Source organism: Rhinolophus hipposideros, assembly GCF_964194185.1.
Source record: "Rhinolophus hipposideros genome assembly, chromosome: 12".
NCBI lineage: Eukaryota > Metazoa > Chordata > Mammalia > Chiroptera > Rhinolophidae > Rhinolophus > Rhinolophus hipposideros.
In genome coordinates this window covers 6,129,636-6,150,565 of record NC_138058.1, presented here as the reverse complement: position 1 = coordinate 6,150,565, position 20,930 = coordinate 6,129,636, and the positions used below count along the sequence as shown (strand labels likewise).

Below are 20,930 nucleotides of genomic sequence, written 5' to 3'. Positions count from 1 at the left end.
TTCATGGCTATTCCTGTTGCGTGGCCCTCACAAGGCCAGGCTCTGATGCTCATTCTTATCCCCTCAGACTTCTAGCACAGTGGGTAGAATAGGTCGGGCTCACAGCACTGTTAACATTTAAATCAGGTCATCGTGCCCCCTGCTTCAAATCATCCAACAGCTTTCCATCTCACCTGAGAGAAAAGCTAAGGTCATTGTCATGGCCAAGGTTCTGTTCCTCTCTTCTCCTGCTTCTCTGAGGTGGGGCCACTTCAGTCTTGCTCTGCAGAGCCCTCTCCTGGAGCATTACCTCACCCCCTTCCTCCCCCACCCCTCCATTCTGCAAGGCCTCATCCCTTGCCCCCTCCTCAGAGGCTCCCCTCAGGTCCTCAGCCCTAGCCCAGAGCTATAGGCCCCCCTGCTGCACAGGGAGCACACTTACCCTCAGTTCTGCTCTCCTTCCTGCAGGAAAATGCACCCCCTGCGGGCTGGCCAGCTAGCACTTCCCTCCAGCACCTGCTCTCTCTCTCCAGAGCTGGAGCAACTCCCTCACTTAAGAAGCTCTCTAGGCCCGGTGTGTGGAGTGAATCTGCCTGCATCCAAATCCGTCCTGCACCTCTTACCAGAGGGCATCTCCTTCCTGTGCCCCCATCGTCCTGATTTGCAAGCCTTTTTCCAGGCCTTGGGAAAACTTACCTTTTGAGCTTGGTCCCCAAGCCAGCTGCCATAGGTCCTTGTCACTTCCTGCTCTCCTCTGTCCTCACCCTCAAGACCTTCTGCTTCCCAGACATGCAGAGACAGCTCCCCCTAGAGTCCCTTTACTGTGTCTTCCTGCCTTGGCTCTTGACCTGTTTGAGTTTTATCTTTGTAAAAGCTGGCTTTGCTTTAAGGTTATATCAGGAGCGCCTCCTCCATGAAGCCTTCTCAAACAACATCACACTTGGTGATCTGCCCATCCCTGCACCCCTGGGACAGTCACACAGTGCCCTCCATTCAGTGCCAGGGCAGCAGCACTGCCAGCTCTTCCTGTGTCTGTGTCCCTTCTGTCCCTGCACTGGATCTCACTGCATCCTCTGTGTTTCACCACCAAAGGGACTGAGTTAACATGTTCCGTGATGGTAGATTATTCTTTTTTACTTATCTTTTTCTAACACACACTAGGTTCTTCTTTTGCCCTGTCCTCAGGTGATTACAAGCCGGAAATTAATCAGGATCAAGGATTTTTTTTATATTCTAGTGTCATGCAGGGACTAAGCTCCCGCTCCTTGCACAAGAATGCAGGATATGGTGAGGCCAAAAAGGAACGCCCACGGAGCCATAGATAAGGGAGTCATATCACTATATTCTCGCTGACGGCTGGGTTGGAGACACAGGAAGCAGGAGCCACACTATCCGCAATCCGCCATCCGCTTCTCTTTCAACCAACCAACCCCTTGCTAAATACAATCCGCTCTTGCTAGCTCAGCCATGGCAGTCATATCAGTGGCTAATTGGCTCACTGGTTACAGCTGACGGCCATCTACTACCTGAGTCATCAACTTTCCATGTGAGACCGAGAGCCTGGAAACTACTGTCTGGGACTCTGTCCCCACATCTAGATGGTCTTACCTCTGTCCCTAAGCTAGACAGCCTCTGTCTTATGCGTGCAACTGAAGTAAAGTTAAAGTGAAACAGGCAGCAGAGTGGGGGTGCAGCGCAGTGCCGCCCACAGCAGGGCTCTGACGTCACACCGCCTGGGTTCCAGTCCCATCTGCCCTTTATTAGCTGTACGACCAGGGCCACAGTGCTCACCCTCTCTGGGCCTCAAGTGTCTCCCTCTAGGAATAGTGCCCACGTGATGGGTGTGAAGAGGATAAAATGGCATCATCTGTGGATGGTGCGTATTTTGCTCCATGGCACACAGTAAAAATACAAATGGAAGCAGCCACTAATGTTCTACTACGAAGCTGGAATCGTGCTGTTTAGGAAACTTGCTGTTTTCCTTGATGTCTGTGACTCTCCTTCTGGGTCAGTGAACCCACATCCACAAGGTCACTCGCTCTGCCCTCCTGCAGCGCAGTGCTGACATCGCTTTCCTGTGTCTCACAGCTCACCTTGATTGATCTGATTACTTACGGGTCCCTGAAAGCTGCGAACATCCACAGCAGGCGGTGGTCAAGGGCCTTAAGGCCAGTCTTCCTAATTAACTTCCCCGAAAGTCGTCAGGTAAGGAGGTGATTACAGCTCGCAGGGGCTCGGGTTTGCTTTTGCAGAAAGTTAGCTGGTTTCTTAGTGAAATGGAATTTTGTCGTCACAGATCCGCAGGACTTTCCGCAGCATCCGGAACACTCTGCCCGATATCCTCTACGTCTTCCTCCTGTTCATGTTCAGTGTGCTCATCTTCTCCCTTATGGGCTTGAAGCTCTTTGGGGACAGGTGAGCCCGCCGCTCTGCGAGCTTCCGCCTGTGAGTTCTCCCAGGTTGGGGTGCAGCCTGTTGGTAGCAGAATCTGTCACCCTTCACTATCTTCCTCCTTCAGACACTCCTGAGTGCTCTTGAAAGGGGAAAAGTGTATCAGAAACCACAGCTTCATTTATGTGTGCAGTTTTTCACTTTGTGTGTTTGGTTCCCCTTTAGAGGACTTAAAACTGTGGACGGATCCCCCTACTTCACAAACATCCTGGAAATAATGTTCGAGCTCTACGTGCTGGTCACCACTGCAAACAGCCCCGATGTCATGTACGTGCCTCCCCAAGTCACACGCACGGACCTCTGTTACTGAAACAATTCACTTTTTTAAAAGCACCTGTCTCCTACAGCTGTTTATTCATATTCATTATAAATATTTTTGAGGAATACAGCATTTTTTCACTAACGATAGCATAGCTTCTCTATTTAAAACTAAATTTATTTTTTAAACTGAAAACAACAGGACACATCACTTGGGATACAACTGTTAAGTAGTTGAGCTCGCTCTCCCTTCTGCACTTTTCTTTGAGTCTTGAATGTGAACATCTGAGCCATCTTTTTAAAGGAATCATGGCTTGTTCTCCTGAGCAATGATGTAGTTTCTGGCTAAAAGAAACAGAAAAGAAATGTAGAGATTCGTAGGTGTCACCTTCTCACCGAAATGCCAGTTTTGTACACGTGTGGACATTCTAATGTCCTTCTTGTAGGTTTATCTTTTTCATGGTAGGATTATTAAACGGTGCCATGCTTTGTAGACACCTTTTCAGGTCTGGAGTGTGGACAGAGCTCTCCCTACAAATGCAATCCTGTCTCATGCAGTCCTGCCCTCTGGGGGACGATTAGCACTTCAACTTGTTCTTCCTTGTTGCTCACTCTTGGGCCGGACTCTGGCCAACACGAGCAAGGTCAAGTCCTGGACCTCCTTGAGTTCTCTTGGACCTGCTCAGACCTGCGCTGCCGCCCCAGTATCCCCTCCTGTAGGAAAGCCAGTCTTTGGCAAAGATGGACTGAGCACATGTCCCAACTTATGATTCTTGTCCTGGCATGATTATTGGTGGTATCCCTTTCATTCACATCGTCCCAATGTGGATAGAAAATTATTGAGCCCCCAAGCACAGCAGTCTGGTGTCCCTGCAGAGCCTTGAGTGTAACCCTGAGCTACCCGTCAGGTTCCCGCTGTAATTCTGGGCGAGTCACTCTCCCTTCTAGGCCTTGGTTTTTTCATGGTGAAGGGAGGGAGTGGGATGGGGGATCTCCAAGGTCCTGCCTGCATTGGAAGTCAGCATCTCTATAAGACGCTAAGAATTGCAGAAGGCAGGACTGGAACGAGCTGTTTACCTGAGGGGTGGTGATGGCTTTGGGGCCCCATTGCATCATATGGGGGAGTGTTAGAGTGAGAGAAGGTTTTCCTGTGCCTCGTTTATCCATGTGGGATGTCACCTTAGCTCAGCTGTTTATGCAGTGTGGACCTATGGTATGAAAAACCGTGAAACAATTATTTCCTTCTAGGATGCCTGCCTATGAATTCAATTGGTGGTATTCTCTGTATTTTATAACCTACACCATCATCAACACCTACATCTTCATGTCCGTCTTTCTGGCAGTGGTCTACAACAATTACAGGAAGCACTTGAAGGTAACATGCATGTCAGATAGGGCAGGCACCTGGGCTGGGCACAGTGGCAGGGAGGCTGGCAAGTGCATTTGCTAAATATTTGAAAGCTGTTTTTCTTTTCGCTTTAGTGAATCTGAAGACTTACTCGGTGTCTTGCTCTGTGCTGCTCGGCGGGTGGTTCTTTCCTGGTCTCTGTGATGGGTTTGACAGTGCCCGAGCGCTGTGTGCAATGGCGGGTCCTGGCTTTGCTCCTGCTCTTAACGTCTCACAGAGCTCATGGCTCCTTGAAATGTTTTGTGTAGGATCAGGGATTGTGGGGATTCTCTCGGCTTCTAACTCTTTTTCTCCTGCCAACAGAAGCAGAACTTTCTTACAGCCACCAGCTTCTGCCCTGGTACCTACGTGTTTGATTATGTCTGGAAAATTCCTGGAGGTGTTGGGTGGGCAGATTCTCCTGAGTACTTGGGGTGAAGGATTTTTATTTGCAGCATGGGATCCCCGGGGACACCTCAGTCATCTCACCTGCCCACATGCCCTCCACTTCCACCACAGGTGCATATTCCGGGCTGGGTGTTTTCTCATATTGTGAAACTAATTGCACAGAAAAACCTTTCATTAAAGGATGATTTTCCTTAAGGAAAGAAATAGGCTTTGGGTTTTTGATCCTTTGGTTCTTTTCTGAAATTTTCATTGCTTAGGGATGTTCTCACCGAGGGCAAGTGGAAAGTTGAGCAGAACTTAATGTTGGCACTGAAGAAAAGCAGGTGGTAGGTCTGAGCCTGAGATTTGGCCAAAGTGGCCTATGAAGGGGTCTGGCCTGTCCAGATCCCAAGAAGTCTATGCACTGTGGGCAACTCGGCTACCCTTGACCCCAAGGCCAGGCCTCGCGGAGACCCCGTTCTCTGAATTCCTCCCTCTGCGCAGAAAGAAGCTGCCCCAGAGTCTGGTGTGCCTCTCCTCTCTCACCGATGGGCAGAATTGTTGCTGCGATCCCCTACCCCTGAGGAAGTGTTTCTTTTCATAATCTTCTGCAACAGGGACCAGTCAGCTAACATATCTGAAACATGCCTTATTGCTCAGTATCACACAGAGTTCTGATTCAGACCCATCCCATGCCCTCTAGGAATTGATAGTCTGGATATTTCATCAACAAAATGATGATGATATTGGGTAATGGCCTTACAGGGAACAGTAGAGGTGGCCATCAGGTGGCCCATTGTAACCTGAGGAGGGCTGTCCAGCCTCTCTTCTTCTGGAAGATTCCCTGTGGTCAGGCCAGATGGCAGCCCCTAGCAGGCCCCAGCTGTCCTTCCTGCCTGGGACCTCTTCTTTCTGTACCACTTCTAACGTGATTCTACTTCCCCGACTTTTCTCTTCCTTCTCTCTTTCCTGATTTCTTAATGGTGGATCTGTCTCCTCGCACTCCTGGTCTCCCGCTCTCTCAGCAGCAAAACTGATTGCCTGCCTTTTTGGAATCTCCCCTCCTCCTGGGAAAGCAGAGTTGAGACCTGTCTGTCTCTTGTGGCTTTGTGTCTCACCACACAGATCATCCTTCACGGGCCACCTCATGTAAGCGTGATAAGATGAATCTGTTTTTGCAGACAGGGCTAGCTGTGTAGACCTGGAGCCAAGGGGGACTGTGTACCTTGCTTTTCAGCAGACCCATCACTGACTTCTCTTTGGCACTTCCATTACCTTGAAATGTTTAGGGTAAAGAAAAGAAGCTTTCTGGAATCTTTCTCTTAAAAAACACAATTCTGTTTTTTAAAGAATGAGATGCGCAAACTGGCACACCTGAAACGTTACAAAATGATAGAGGCTTTCAACATCCTGAAAGTCAAGGTGGGCACAGAATTTGTGGTTAAGGAGGCCCAGTGGAAGCGCCTGGCCAAGGTCGTGGTGCCAGACATCAGCACATCCCACCTTGAGCTGCTTTTGAGAATCTCCGACGAGGAACAGAAGGGACATGTGGGTAAGGAGCTGGGGCCTCTGATATTCCTCTTCCCTGTGCATTCACCTATGGGGGCTTTTAAAGTATTGGCTAGAACAGCAGTGTTGTTTTTTAATTTTCTTAAATTATCAAATAGAAATGTATACTGGTCTCCCTGCTGGCAACTGCGCAGTGGAATTAGAGTCCTCACTATGTTCTGACACAGTTAGGTATATTTTTGTCGTCCTCATTTGTCAGTATGGAAACAGGGAATCAAAGGGGGTAAGTAGTTTGCTTGAGTCCACTCAGCTACAGAGTGGTACTACAGGCCATCTGACTCTCAGGTCTGTGTTTTTTATTATCACTGTGCTAAACTGCCCCAATTCTGATAGTCACTTAGTGGGGAATTTTGGTGACTTTAACAATGACCATGAAGACCAGGGCAATGTGGAAAGATACATGGTGAGCAAAATATGCCCCAAGCTGTAGAATACCCTCACATCTCACCAGTTTCAAGAAACATCTAGATGGAAACACATCAGAACGGAATGATAGCTTTGATCAGATGGTGAGATTATAAGTAATGGTAAGTTAAAATGAGACAAGACTCTCAAACTAGCCCAGCAGAGCCACAGGTTTGATTTGGACTCCATGCATGTGTGGGAAGAAGAAGATGACAGTGATTCTCTGGAACTTACATGAGAAGTCAATCCCATGTCCAGAGAAACAAGAAACATGTACAGCAAGACCCTGTCAGATGGGTGGTGCCACCATCTCCCAGTGAGTTTTGGATCCAGGATGGAAGAGGCTTTGTCCACTGGAGTCAGCAGGATTGGACGAGTGCCTCTCAGGGAGTCCCAAGTGTCTCACCTTAGCCACCCAGCTCGATGTTGTGGTACCAAGTGTCTGGTCAGGAGGCCAGACTTCTCAAAACTGGACAGTTGACCTCTGTGCCCTTGTTAGGGATGGGCGATGATGTGCTGTACCATCCAGAATGTCAGGATTAGGGTTCTGCTGATGTGGGGAGGGCGACGGTGCCTCATTGGGCAGCAGTGCTTCTCAAGCTCTGAGCAGGAGCTTTTTAATTTCCAGTCTGTCTCAGACCCGTGCTTTGGTAAAATACAACACAAATGAATAACCAGAAAAATGAAGTGGAAAAGAGGTATAAAATACAAGACCCAATACTTCATTATTAGGATCAGCAGACATGAAGTGATCTGTCAATTGCTCTACAAGTTTCTAAATTTTCTTAACTTCCCTCATAGAGGGTGGGTCCAGAAGGACAAGACCAGCATTGGCTCAGGGACCAACCTTTATGGAGCACTGATCTGGCACTTAGAGGAGAGGATCCGGATTTATGCCTCCTTGGATCTCCCACTTCAAGAACCAGGGTAGTGTGGCTGGACATGTCAGTCCAGTCTCTAAACTTCGGCTGCTGTGTTTTGGAGAATTTTCTTTTAATGATTTACCTGCTCTGCTGCTTCTAGATGACTTGGAATCTGCAGGATTTTACACACTTGCTTTATAGTTCCTTCTGTAAAGTGAATTCCTGGATCACTAGTAAAACGTGAGATGTTCCAAACCTCGGGACAGAGGCTTTTAGGAGTCTTTGTCAGGCATGGTGAGGCCTTTACACATAGGTATCTCCTACTCACCTAGAGAAGTGACACCTGGTCACCAGGACATACTCACATGAACAACGTGTCTGTTTATAAGGTCAGTGTAATTATAGACAGGTATTTCCCAAGTTGGGAGGATGAATTGCTTTCTTTGTCTTGACAGCTTCTCTCCCATTCTGGGCTTCACATGGGACTTTTACTATACTCTTTGGTGCATAGGATAAACATGGAGCTTAGCCGGCACCTCTCCTGGCACCCCTGTTTATTCAGGTGTACCATTCCATGAATTATGTGAGCAAGAGGAAGGGGAGTTCCTTGGTGCTACCATTCAGCTGTCTGGTGAATGCCAATGAGGATCTGGGTACAAAAGACAGCTGCCTGTCTGCTGGGGTTCTTCTCTGAGTATGGGCTGTGGTCCTGGGCAGGGTCACATCTCCAAGAGTTACCAGAGCAGGCTGGTCAGTGACAAAGGGGAGCAGAGGAGCCTCAGAATGAGGCCTGACGGAAGCTCTGGCAGTGCCATAAATCATTGTTACTCTGACCAGATATAGCCACAGCAGGGAAATATGTGGACCAGGTGACATTTTAACTCCTCTGGAAGTGAGAGGCCTCAGATCTTCAGAGGGGTCTGTGGTCATCCTAGCATGAAAATCGGCATAATTGTTGCAGACTTGAGAGAAATATGAGACTCTGCTTGTGTCCAGCTCCCTGGGCAAAATGCAGAGATGGCAAAGACCAGCCTCTGTCCTTCACCTGGAGAACTGATGGGTCTGTTCTAGGTTTTTCTCTAGTAATGTTAATATACTTTGTTTCAGACACACACGTATAGTCATGCCAATTGGCATGCTTAATGACAATATGATCTAAAGCTTGAAAACACCAGTTTTTAACAAAATTCATTGTATAGCATAAGACAGTTGTTATATTTTAATTGGGATGTCATGAAGAACAAATACATTTAGACATAGAGCCATAGCATTTTAATTTCTTTGGAAGTCTTTAGGTAAATGGAGATTATTGACTATTTATCTCGATATTCATTAGCCCGATGCCCTGAACTCAATTAGTAATTTTGGAAAATACATTTAAGAAACCACAGGTAGCTTATTCACTGTTGGCACTAGGATTTGTCATAGAGAATAAAAGTGAATGCTATTGACATCATTTAAGCGAGTAATTCTATAGGTTCTATAGGTCCATGTGATTTACAACATTGTGTGGGATTTATACACGGCAGTAAATAAAGGTCTGAGTTTTTACATCACAACACAGTTTAAGTCAGGCCATATGCTTCTAGTCCAGGCATAGGTATGTGGATGCCTAAATGTCAGCTGAGATTGTGTCACATGACCCATGAGATAAGGGTGAGGAATGTGAGAACTTCCAGCCATTTTAGACTCTTTGGGGGAGACCCAAGCTTCTGTGCTGACTTAGTTTTGCCCTTCGAAACTTAGAGTCACCATGTATCTTGGGGTCATCTTTCATTGCAGACAAAACAAACTTTCTACGCTTGGCTGACCTCCTCAACATCCAGGTGGTCACCATCAACATCAAGAGACACCCGCTGGAAGCCTGGATGCCTCGGGTATACCAGTCCTCCACAAGCCGCTCGGTCCAGAAGATGGTTCGGCACAGGTGAGTGAGACGGGGCCAGTTTCCTCTCAAGTTGCTTTAAAAATAGAGGAATCTGTTCATGCTGCCTGGACTGAATGTGTTTCGTCATCAAAGCTATAAATTATCTCCCATTCACTGTTTTTGGTATCTTAGGAAGGCATGAAAAGGGTTCTGGACATGGTATGTCTGATCTTAGCCAAAAGGACTGGCTTCTAGATTATGTTCCCTTCTGTGATGTTTCCTGAGCTGCTCAAGGATCACGGACTAGCCATGCTCCCTAAGCCGGGGAAGCTGACCTCTCTGAATTCAGGAGGTTTCAGCACCATCAGAATTACTAGGAAGCTAATGTTAAACATGGCACTTTCACTCTGTTAAAGTGGATGATAAGAACTCATGAGTTAGAGTTCCTGCAACGAGTGTTAAGAAGGCCAGTTACTTATTTTATTCTCAAGCAGATGGACTCCAGAAAGAGTCATTTCTCCAGGTGGGAGATAGTTTTCATATGTGTGGCCTGGAATACCCCTATCATCAGAGGCTCATCATCTCATTTTCTTTGAATTTAATGTTTCATAAAAGTGAGTGGTTCAGAAGTCCTTGAAAATAGCTCAGCCTATGATGTAGGTAGATATCCCTTTTAGCTGCCCATATTTTATATTTAGCAAAGCTCTTTATATAGAGGCTTCTTTCTGATTGTCATTACGTTGAACTACTGATGTATTTCATATGGTGGATGTGAGCATGTCCACACATGACATACAGGACTGGGCCTTAAAATCTACAGCTTCCTGGAGAAGAATGGGGTCAGAGCCCCTGCTCTGTCTTCTCATCACCATGCCCAGCTTGCCCCCAGGAGTCCCTGGAACACAGGGGACAGGCACCTGAGCAGGGTAGCCTGCTCTGTAATTGAAAAGTTGAATCAGAACCCAGATATCACATTTTTCATCCCAAAGTTGGTGAGGATACTGGACATGCCAGTCCCCTGGAAGGCTTGTGTGTGTCTGGGGTAAAGAGGTCTCCAGAAGCTTTCTTAGTTAGGATGTTAATTTTCTAGGGAAGAGTAGAGTAGTAGAGATGTAACAATTCCATGCTAAACCCTAAACCTTCTCCTTGCCCTGGATTCTGCCTAAGCTTTCCTCTGATTTAGGTACTGTGTCCCAAAGGCAACCTGGGAATACCTCTCTTTTCCCTCTCACTCTGTCTTCATTTTCTGCTTTGCAGAAAAGTCTGCACCAATGTCAGGGGAGGCAGATGAATTTCAGGGTCCTGGCCATGCTGGACCCTTTCTTTGCCTCTGTGTGTGTGTGTGTGTGTGTGTGTGTGTGTGTGTGTGTATGTGATGCTGGCATGGTGTGCAGGGCTATCTCATACTCCTCACGTTCCTGGGACATGAAGTAACCCTGGGAGGGCTCGGATGTGCTCCTTTTTCAGAAATGCGTGATGACAGCATCTCTTCTTGTCTTCCCTCCTGCCAGGATTTTTGTGTGGGTTTATGATGTCATCATTCTAATAAATGCCATATTCATTGCTCTGGATGAGAAAATCCCCTTCATTTCTGATGCAGAATGGCTTTTCCTTTCTCTTTACATCATTGAGATTCTCCTGAAACTGTACACGTATGAGCCCAGAGCCTATTTTGGAAGGAAACAGTTCTGGAACTGGTGAGCATGTGTGTTCTGGGTGAAGGGAAAGGGCCTCCTGTCACCGTTTGCGGAATATGATGGTTGTTTTCCAACTCCCATCTGCCTGGTTTTGAAGCATAGTGAAATCCTGGGGGCAGGGGAGCATCTGGTTCAGTAAAAGCTGTAATTCTTGATGTCACTTTGAACTGAGTGTAGCTAAAATTAAAACCACAGACCATGACAGGTTGGATTTGGACAGGATCTTAGAACATCACACCCAGTGAGGCAATTCCTTCCGTAGTTCCTCGAGTTATCCCCCAGTCTTGTTATCAGAAAACTTAGCCTGCCTGGCAGGACCACAAGCACTGTTAGCAAGCTCTTTCCTGGATTGGATGTGTCTCCCTCTGGCCTTCTCATCTACAGTTTTTGCACTGACCCCACCCCACCCCACCTAGTCTCAAAACATCGCCCGCATGCTGCAAACCAGCCCATCCATCGCGAGCGCCATGGTGGGTATCAGACATTGCGCACAAAAGACACAAGGTGCAGGCCTGACTTAAGTAGTGCTTAGCTTGGCAGGGTTGGATGTCATCACTGCTCTCAGTGCCAGGAAACTTGCTGGGAGGAGCGTGTGGCCGAAGGGAAACTGAACAGTATTGTTCAATGTTTTGTTGTCCTTTTACACTGTTGTCAGAAAAACAGAGATGGATTTTCTCTTTAATTAAAACATTACAATGCATTTAGTAAGGTTAATACCAAGAAAGATTATACTATGTATTCTGGAAGTGCGTCAAAGTGTTCTTACGAGTGTATGGTTACTTTGGAAGACCGAATGATATGATCTGGCGGTTCCTACAAATTCCCTTGGCTGGTTCATGGAGCAGCCAGTGAGTGAGGACTGGATTGCTCACACGTGGTGTTTCTTGCTGTATATCCACCATGCTAACAATTATGGAAGTCCGTTTTTTGGGCTGGATCGTTGCTTTGTGTGATACTGGCTCTTAAGTTTCTTTGGGAGTCGGTATCCTGGGCTTGGCAGGCCCTCCCCTTGACTCGGCCTTTGCGTCTGCTCTGTTAGGTTTGACACCCTGATCATCATCGCAGCCCTGCTGGCCACTGTGGCCAACACCACCATTCAGTCAGGTCAGTGTCACTGGCTCGCAACTTCACCTCCTCCCGGGATTCGGCCTTCAACTCACCTGCACCACTAAGGTGTTTGGGGTGAGGCAGTGGGGACACAGGAAAATTAGTAAAAAGCTTCCATGCTCTGGAGTGGCATGCTGGCTTTGTCTGTGTTGAGCTCGATATCAGAGATTTCATTTGTAGGTGTTCATCGCACCACGTGCTCACCTGGTCACCCCTCTCCCCACTGCCCTTGGTCTCAGGGCTGACCTCCACATCTTTGACCCCCTGTTGGCCCCCACGCAGGGCCCAGTCATAGCAAGAATTCTGCATGTCCCAGGCCCATCACCCTCTGCGCCCACCTGCATGTCCCCCCACGGCCCACACACTCCTCCTGTAGACAGCAGAGGGGGCTATTACAGAGAATGCAACTTCGGAACAGAACTATGAAATGAATGCTGGGAAGGAAGGGTGTGTGGAAATGTATTCTTCTGTAGAACTGGATCCACAGTTCCTTCCCGATGACAATCTGAAGCCCACACCTGCACTCAGAATTCCTTAGCTTGGGACCAAAGGGAACTCTTGGGTTGTACACTCGCCTGCTCATCTTTGATTTGCTGGAGGAATTAGTGATTCAGGGCAGGACTGGCTTCCTCTTGCTTAGAGCCATGGTCCCGTTCTCGAGTGCTGCGCCATCTTTCCCCAGTACCCACAGGGTCTCACACATCATCAATTAAAAGGAAGGATCCAGGGGTGCTCAGAAAATGGAATGTTCAATGATTGTGTTCTTTTTCCAGCAAGGAAATACAACAGTCAGCAGATCCTGGATATTGTCTTGATATTGAGAATACTCCGGCTTTTAAGGGTCATTGTCAGCATTCAGAGGTAAAAATGGAGTGACATGAAACACTGCACCTCAGTGGCTCCCTGCGTTGGGAACTGGTGGAAACACTCCTACCTCGGAACTATAAAACATGCCCCACTGCACCCAGAATGTAACTTGTATAGAGGATGGGGTTCTCCAGGGAGGCGGGGAGCGGGGGGGAGGGGGGGGAGCACGTGAGTATGGTGAAGAGTGCTCGCTCGCATGGCAGCTGCCTGAGGGCAGGGCTTCTGCAGGTCACTATTGCCCCTGTGGGTGGGCTCCTCAGCTGTGCCTGTTGCACTTACTGAATAACAGTGGTCATGATGGCAGCCTATGCTAAGCCAGTGGTGTGCTCACCGTTGTCCTATTACATCCCTCCAACAATCCTTCATACGTGGGCTTTTGTTATCCCTAGTTAACAGGTGATGACAGTGAAGCTCAGAGAGGTTAAGTAACTGCCTCAGTGGTGCATGGCCAGGAAGAGGCAGAACTAGGAAGCTAACCCAGGAGTCTAATCCCAAAGTCCAGATAGGCCAGGTCCTTCAAAGAATGTGGGAGATGCCTTTGTCCGAAGATGGGCCTGCTTCCCAGAAAGGGTTCTGGTGTCAGCATAAGACCCCAGGTCAGTCTCAAAACAGGCTGGATTTCAATGGAGAAAATCTGGGAGAGAGGAGAGGCGGGGTTCACTAGCTTTTCAGCCTGGATGCCCATCTGCCGTACCAGGAAAGGTTTCTGTGACCAGCTTTCTTATGATTTTTCAAACCGGCCTTGCTCTGCTTCAGGGGAAACAATTGACTCCCCCTTCAGCGTGGTAGATGGACTGATGTAAAGGCCAGTTCCTGAGAGCATTGGAGTGCAGGCCCAGGGCTGGGGGAAGGGTACTGAACCAGATGTGCCAGCGCGCTGTCAGCGTTTCTTTGCCTGCACTGGAAATTTTGTTTTACCCTAGATTCCGGGTGATCGTGACCACTTTGATTAACATTGGCCCCACGATGCTCACGTTTGGCGGACTTGTCTTAGTAAGTGGTGTTCCCGTTCCTATTCTACAGGAGATACGTGGTAAGGTGTTCATTCCTAGCAAGGCTCAGTGAGCCTTATTTTAAGTGAGGAAAAGAAAGGGAGATTAAGTAAATGAAATTCACTGGTTTCTTGTAGCAATTTTTAGAAGTATCAAGTGTCTACAAACACTGGGCAGGTGTAAGTTAAGAGACACTGGCTGCTGTAATGAACACTAGAACTTTAGTGGGCTCATCCCATTGCAGTTTCTTTCTCACCTGTGGTCCAGGTGGGTTTTCCTCGGTAGCAGATGGTTCTCGGGGATGCAGGCTCCTTCCAGCTCGTGATGCTGCCCCCCAGGCCTCAGATTTTCTTTGTTCCGCTCATGCGGAAAGCCCACCTGCTCCTCAAGACCCCAATGGTGAGAGCACAGCCACACAGGCGGCAAGGGGGCTGTGGCCTCCACTCAGGAGTGATTCCACGGTACAGATGAGAGAGCTCTGATAGTGGTGGACACACTGCGACAGCGTACTGTTTTCTTTTTCTTTTGTAAGGGTAAATGCTTCAGTAAGTCCTGAAGAATGAAGGACACTGCAAGTCACCCATTCCCAACCCCCCCCCACACCTCTTTCCCACAGGCAACCACTATTAATGGTTTCCTGTTATTCTTCCTAAATATTCCTATGCATACAGCGAAAATATCATACACATGCATGTATATATCCAGTTTATTGTTGTGTCAAGTAGGGTAATCGGTACAAAATGTTTCACAACTTTTTTCTACCTAATATGTTTGTCATATGTCCTGGAGGTCACATGAATCCATGTAAGTAAGCTCTGCTGTGACTAAAAGTGTCCCCCTGAGGGAGACTCCAGATCATGTCTGCCCAGTGCCTCTGCTGACAGATCACTGGGTGGCTTCGCCTTTTGGCCATCGCAGATAATGTGGTGGAGACCATCCTCGTGCGTGCACCTTCCTATGCTGCTGTAAGTCTATTGGGGACATTCCTGGAATGGAACTGCTACAAGCTGCACGTGTTCAAAATTTGGATTGATGGTGGCAAATTGTCTTCCCAAATATGTGCTCCCTATATATTCCAAACGGCAGTGTGACAGCTTCCGTTTCTCACAAGTGAGGTTGAAAAAAACATTTTCAATATGTTCCAATCTGATGGGTGAGAAAATGCTACTGTGTTGTGAGGACATGCATTTCTTTGGTGCTTCTTGATGCTGAGCGTTTTACCCATGTGTTTTGGCCACTTATGCTTATTTTTTGATAAACAGCCTATTCATATCCTTGGTCCATGCTTTGATTAGTTTTATTTTTCATATGATTTGTCTGAGTGTTTTGTGCTTTAAGGAAATAGGTCTATCACTTGTGTTTCCTTTTTTTAATTTTTACATAAAGGTATTTTGTTTTTTTCGGCTGAATATATGTTTAAATTAATTATATAGTCACACTTGTCAATCTTTTATAGTTTGTAGGTTCTGTGTCATGCATAGTAAGGCCTTTTTCAACTCGATTTTTTTTTCTCTATTTCCTTTATGGTTTGTTTGTAATATTTGACATTTCTGTACCTTTGGAATTTATTTTGCTATTAAAAAAAAGTTAGAGATCCAACTTTATTCATTTTTCCCCTAGTGGATTAGATGTTATTTATTGAGTATTTAACCCACCAACTTGCTAGCAGCTTTGTTTTTGAGTTTGTCAATGGAGCCCATGGGACACGTCAGGGTGTAGTCCAGCTGGCCTCTGTCCCTGCGCAGATGGCTTGTGCTTGCCCAGCAGACAGCCCATGGGCTACGGCCCCCACATTCTTCCCTGTGCTGCAGGAGCTTTTGGTTGGGGAGGAGCCGTCCCCCGAATGAGAGCCACAGCCCTTCGTGTTGGGCTCTGGACTGGGCCCATCGGTGTCCCAGTGCTCCTGGTGCTCCTCCACTCTCAGCCCATGGTCCTGCGGCGCATGTGCCCACTGCTGACCGTGTACCTGTCTAGGTGGTCTACTACGTGTTTGCCATCATTGGGATGGAAGCGTTCCATGGCAAAGTCCGGTTCTTTGACCCGAATTTCACCACTCCTGATGCCCTGGTGTGTGGGAACCCAGCCCTCAAAGGCTCAGCATTTGCCCGGGACAGGTACTGCAGGAACAACTTCAATGACCTTGCCTCCTCACTCGTCGTGCTCATGGAGCTCACGGTGGTCAACCAGTGGCACAATATCCTTCCGGAGGACGTGGTCAGACAGACAGAGGGACTGCTGCAGGGAGCGCTGACAGTCATTCCATGGGCGGGGTAGAGGAGGGTCTGCCTTGGTGTCCCTGAGCTCGGGGACCAGCGAGTTTCTGGAAGGTTCGGTTCCTTAGCTTCCTACTCTTGGCCGTTGGCTTCACCCTCGTGACTCACCAGGCGGCAAAGCTGTACTTCATCAGCTTCCACATCGTGGTCATCATCCTCGTGGTGAAGTGAGTTCGCTCCTGCCACGCTGGCAAGTCTGTACCTTTCCCTGGAAGGTGTGCTACTCATACGTCCCTCGCCCTGGCTCCATCCAGGGCCATCTCCTGCTGGACGCTAGGTGCTGGAAGGGGGGCTCTGACTTTTGTTTGCATTCGTGTTCGTCACAGTGTCCCCGGTGCCGTGCGCATCAGGGGTTAGCACACATCTCACACTGTTGTCAGAAGGACTCTGGGTCCTGCCCCACCGCCCCCACCTGGGTTGAATCACCTTTAGAACAGCCCTGTGCACTGTCCACTCTCTGCTTAACGCCGCCCACCTGCTGGGACGTGTTAGAACCTAAGAAAGTCCTTCCCTATCTTGCCCGGGTATAAGGGAAATGTACCCCGTGGAGATGCCTTCACTGGCTCCAATTCCATCCTGACCCTCTGCCAGGGGATAGCTCAGTCACTGTTTGAAAGCCTCTGTGACACGTCCCCACTCCAAAGGGCTTTCCTACCCGCTTAAGAACGTCTGGTTCCAGCTCCTTGGTTCCTCAGGGACCTGCGTCTGAGCCCACCTTTCAGGGATTCTCTCTGAAAGGTGTGTTCTGGTTGTCACACCCGTCTCAGAGCCCGGAGCCTGCAATTCTTGGGGTGACAGCTCAGCATCAGTGCCTTCCTTGTCCCATCGGAGCTGCTTTGGCCACCCACCACCCTGACTTTGCCTTGACAATGTCCTAGCCAAGGGATGGGAGGAGAAACCTTGTATGTCCGTCATCAGGCTACTTGTCCTATGCAGCCTGAATGGAAGATGCAGTGGGAACAACACAGAAATGTCCTCTGAATGGCACACAGAGGCTGGGACAGGCCAAGGCAAGAACATGAAAAGGCTGTAGGGGTTTTTCTGCTTTTCTCCTCTCAAAAGCATGGGGTGCTGTGAGAGCTCTGGGCTCCTTCATCATCATTGTTAGGTCAGGAATGGGGAGAGTCTCCCCTCCTGGCAAGCTAACAGGTTAGTCTGCGTGTATATGCCACAGACACGCACTGACAGAAGCATGACATCTTGGGTCAGAGACAAAGGTGGTTATTACTCACAGCACAAGCTGCAGCGGAGCAAGTTTTGTGTCCTTTCCCTGAACTCTAACCCGCACCGAGGGACTGGATTGGCTGCTAGCCCGGAAGGGAACTCCCATCTTCTGTAGGACTGCTGGAACCTGCTCACCTTCCCCTCCGGAGAGAGAGGGAGTGACTTGATTTTTTTCTCTGGAATATGAGCACATCTCCAGGAAGGGAAAAGGGAGGGCTTTGTCTTTGCTGCCCTGAGATGTCTGGGGAGGGAGGCATCACTGTGCTTTATTGTCCTGGGATGTCTCCTGACACAGACATTCCTAAGATGGCTCTCAGGGCATTTGCTCAGAGGACCCAGACTGTGCAGGAACCTGAGACATTCCTGGAGAATCATCTCTCAGCAATGGTTTGGCCTAAGCTTCCCCTTAGAATAAATTGCATTTCTTCCTAGTATTCATTAATTAAATAGGATGTATGGGAAGATGGTTTTGCACATGAACAAATGGGTCCAATCCTTGAGAGGGGTTATATGTATTTGTCACCCTCCCCTTTCCGTGTGGATATTACAGCGGAGGCTGCTTTTTCACTGGGGTTCAGATGCTCTTGGAGCCAGCATTGCCCATCACCTGGACCACTGCTGATACCACCTTATACCCTGTATTCTTACTTTTTCTCAGTATCTTCATAGCATTCATCTTGGAGGCATTTTTTGTGGCATATTCATTAGAAAAAAGTGAAGTAGAAACTGCTATTGAGAAGAAGATTCAAGAGCTCGGCGTAGGAGTCCAAGAGTGAGTAGCGTGTGTCCCTTGATATCGCTCACAGACATTTAGAAGTGGAACATGCAGGAAATTCCTTGACCATGTTTAATCCCCGTGTGTCCCATGGCACCAGCTGGTCCTGTGTGCCAGCTCCCAGGGACCCTTGCTGGCTGGATGAGAACCCTGGATGTGTCTGGAGAGTGACCTGGGGCCGTGGCCAGGAGGGCACCTGAGGGACTTGGCTCAGGGACCTGACCAAGTTCATGTTGTCTCTTTCTTCTTGAAGGGAAGATGTGCAGGATGGAAAGCTCACTGACAACGTGGATGCCAAGGACAGTGGCTGTAGCGGGGGTGATGAAGACAACAGAAGGAAGGCTTTGAAAGGGTTATACTTCCGAGTTGCATCCAGAAGTAAGTTTTAACCCAATGCAAAACTGTCTCCAATCCATCCTCCTCCCAGTAGCCAATGGGATGCGTGGAGAATGCAAATCTGACCTTCAGTGGCTTCCATTTCTCAGGGATAAAGACAAGGCCCCCGTGCCATGGTCTCCTAGCGCATGCCTGTTTCCTCTCAGACCTCAGTCTCTCCCCTCCCCTGTGACCCACCATGCCCGTCAGCCTTCTGTGTCTCGGCTCTGGTCTCTGGTCCTGCCCAGGGCCTTGCAGATGCTGCTTCTCCCACCCAACTCACTCTCACACCTTCCTCTGCTCTCAGTGCACAGCAGGGGCACATTCATCGCTGAGTCACTATTTGGTTGCCATCTGTCTTTCTTGCAGACTCAAGCCTCCATGTGTCAGAGGCCTTATCTTTTTTCTTCTCTGTTGTATGCCCAGGTCCAACAATGTGCTTGGAACATGGGGGTCTTCACAAGTAGTTGTGTAATGTCTTTATTAATTCTTACTGAATTAATGATTGGCTGAGTCAACCCAAACCAAGCTGGGTGTTACTTTGGGTGTTGGCTGCAGTTCCTATAACAATCTTAGACTGAAGACTGCAGCAGAGATTGTTGGTGGAGTGGCATGAGCATGCAGCCCCTGTGAGGTGGCCGTCCTCCTCCATCCTCCAGGGAAGACCTTCTTGGTCTCCAGAGCCTGCAATAGCTGGAGAGCTCAGTGGAGTCAGCACCGGGAGACATGAATGATTCTTCCTGACTCTTTATCCTTCCTTTCAAAGTGTTCGGCTAGCATGCCCAGAGCATTGTATTCCATTCAGAGGCTCTCCTTCAGAAGAGCCCAGCTCCTCCCAGGCTGGATGCTCCCCTCGGACCCCAGCACATACAGGTTCCACATGCCTCTATCTCTGTCGCATCCAGCGCAACACAGGTAGTGAGTGAACGAGAAGGGGTGGCGAAGGATTAAGAAAGAAACAGAAATCAAGGAAGTTTTGAAATGGGTCAAGGGTCTCCCAGCCTCAGAGGACTTCATCGGGCCACCTTGTGGCTTTTATTGATGTATACACAAGGAAGTAGTATTGTTTTCTCCACGGTCTGTGAGTCTAATACATCATATCAGAAAACTGATTCAAACCAATCATCCTTGCCTGCAAACAGCCGGAATCGAAAGTCCCAAGATGTCTTAACAATTATTATATGTGCCTCCCCAGGGACAAATCTTTATGCTGAAACTTATTGATAAGAATGGAAGGAGAAATGATGTAATCATTGACTCACTTCCCAAGCAGGTTGTGGGAAGGAATATAGCCACATAGGCAGAAGGCCTCCTTAGCTGGGGGAAGGTAGGGCGCTGTGACCACCTTTATCGACCCCGTGAATTCTTCTGTTGGTCCCCATGTGGCTGCTCCTGGCTTGGGTTGTTCCTTCCGTGAGGAATCTTACTCATCATTGACTGACCAGCCATCTTTTGGGGGCCAAACAGAGAGACGTGAAGTGTAAGCACAAAGGTGAAGCAAAGTCCCTGAAAGGAACAGTCTCACAGACTCTTCTTTCTTTAGGGATAGGCACGAGGGGACAGACAGGCTGCTGCGTGACAACATTTCTCCTTCCTCCTAGAGTACAGAACCGTGGACACCTTGCTGCAGCAGATGTTTGAGTCTGAAATTGCTCCAGAGGATGAAGGCCCCTCCCTGGATGAGATTCTGAGTTTCTCCTCCAGTGACATGTATCCCAAGAATCCCAATTTTGAAAACAGTGCATGACATTGGGCTTGTAAGGGTCCACAATTGGAAACCAAAATAAGCTAAGCTGTCATCCCTTTTGCATATGCTATCGAGAGATTATTGTTCCTGCCCAGGTTTTCTTCTGTGTTCTGATCAGCCTGTGAATGGGCCTCACCTGTCCTGACTCAGCTGAAAGGTGTGCCCCGGCTGGAGTCATTCTCAGGTCTCATCATGGAAGTGGGGAGAGAAATTCATGAAGAGATTGTGAGCAGCATGCATTGTACACATACATGTACATGTGTAAAGTCTTTTCAGTGGGTATGTGAAAGCTTTTCATTTGCTCTTATATGGTATTTTGCTATTCTGAAAACAAATACTATGCTACAGTGTTAGGTGCAAGAATTTTGAATATTTAAATATGGTAATGGAATATGTTCTAGTACAGTAGCTTTCAGATGCAGGGTTTATTCAAAATGAAGAAAATGTGATTGTGAAAATAAAATTCTGTCTCAGTTACTTCTTTTTGGGGAGGAGGCTGATAAAGCTTCTTTAATTAAATTACTATTCTAGCCATATTTTGAAAAACTCATTCTCTGAAGTCACTTTCCCCAGCTAGAAATCTCCCAGTGCAGCGATATGCCCCTTCTGGGAAATTAAAAGGGATATATTTTATTTTACTTTATTTTATTTATTAAAAAAATCTAATTGTAATAAAAGACACATATCGTAAAATTACCATCTTACCA

The 20,930-nt window shown here is 47.9% G+C and overlaps 1 protein-coding gene across 1 annotated transcript in view; it reads left to right on the top strand.

Moving 5' to 3' along the window:
• The window catches only part of LOC308505534 (two pore channel protein 2-like), a 39,649-nt gene extending 18,723 nt beyond the window's left edge, over nt 1-20,926 (top strand). The window contains exons 5-19 of the mRNA XM_081067909.1: nt 2,068-2,184; nt 2,276-2,394; nt 2,596-2,697; nt 3,937-4,063; nt 5,813-6,014; nt 9,082-9,226; nt 10,678-10,863; nt 11,903-11,967; nt 12,744-12,831; nt 13,761-13,830; nt 15,804-16,015; nt 16,171-16,269; nt 17,985-18,098; nt 18,355-18,479; nt 20,078-20,926. Of these exons, the coding sequence (XP_080924035.1) occupies nt 2,068-2,184; nt 2,276-2,394; nt 2,596-2,697; nt 3,937-4,063; nt 5,813-6,014; nt 9,082-9,226; nt 10,678-10,863; nt 11,903-11,967; nt 12,744-12,831; nt 13,761-13,830; nt 15,804-16,015; nt 16,171-16,269; nt 17,985-18,098; nt 18,355-18,479; nt 20,078-20,223 (1,917 nt within the window). The 3' untranslated portion in view covers nt 20,224-20,926. The remainder of the gene's footprint in view (nt 1-2,067; nt 2,185-2,275; nt 2,395-2,595; nt 2,698-3,936; nt 4,064-5,812; nt 6,015-9,081; nt 9,227-10,677; nt 10,864-11,902; nt 11,968-12,743; nt 12,832-13,760; nt 13,831-15,803; nt 16,016-16,170; nt 16,270-17,984; nt 18,099-18,354; nt 18,480-20,077) is intronic.
• The last annotated feature ends 4 nt before the right edge of the window (nt 20,927-20,930 follow it).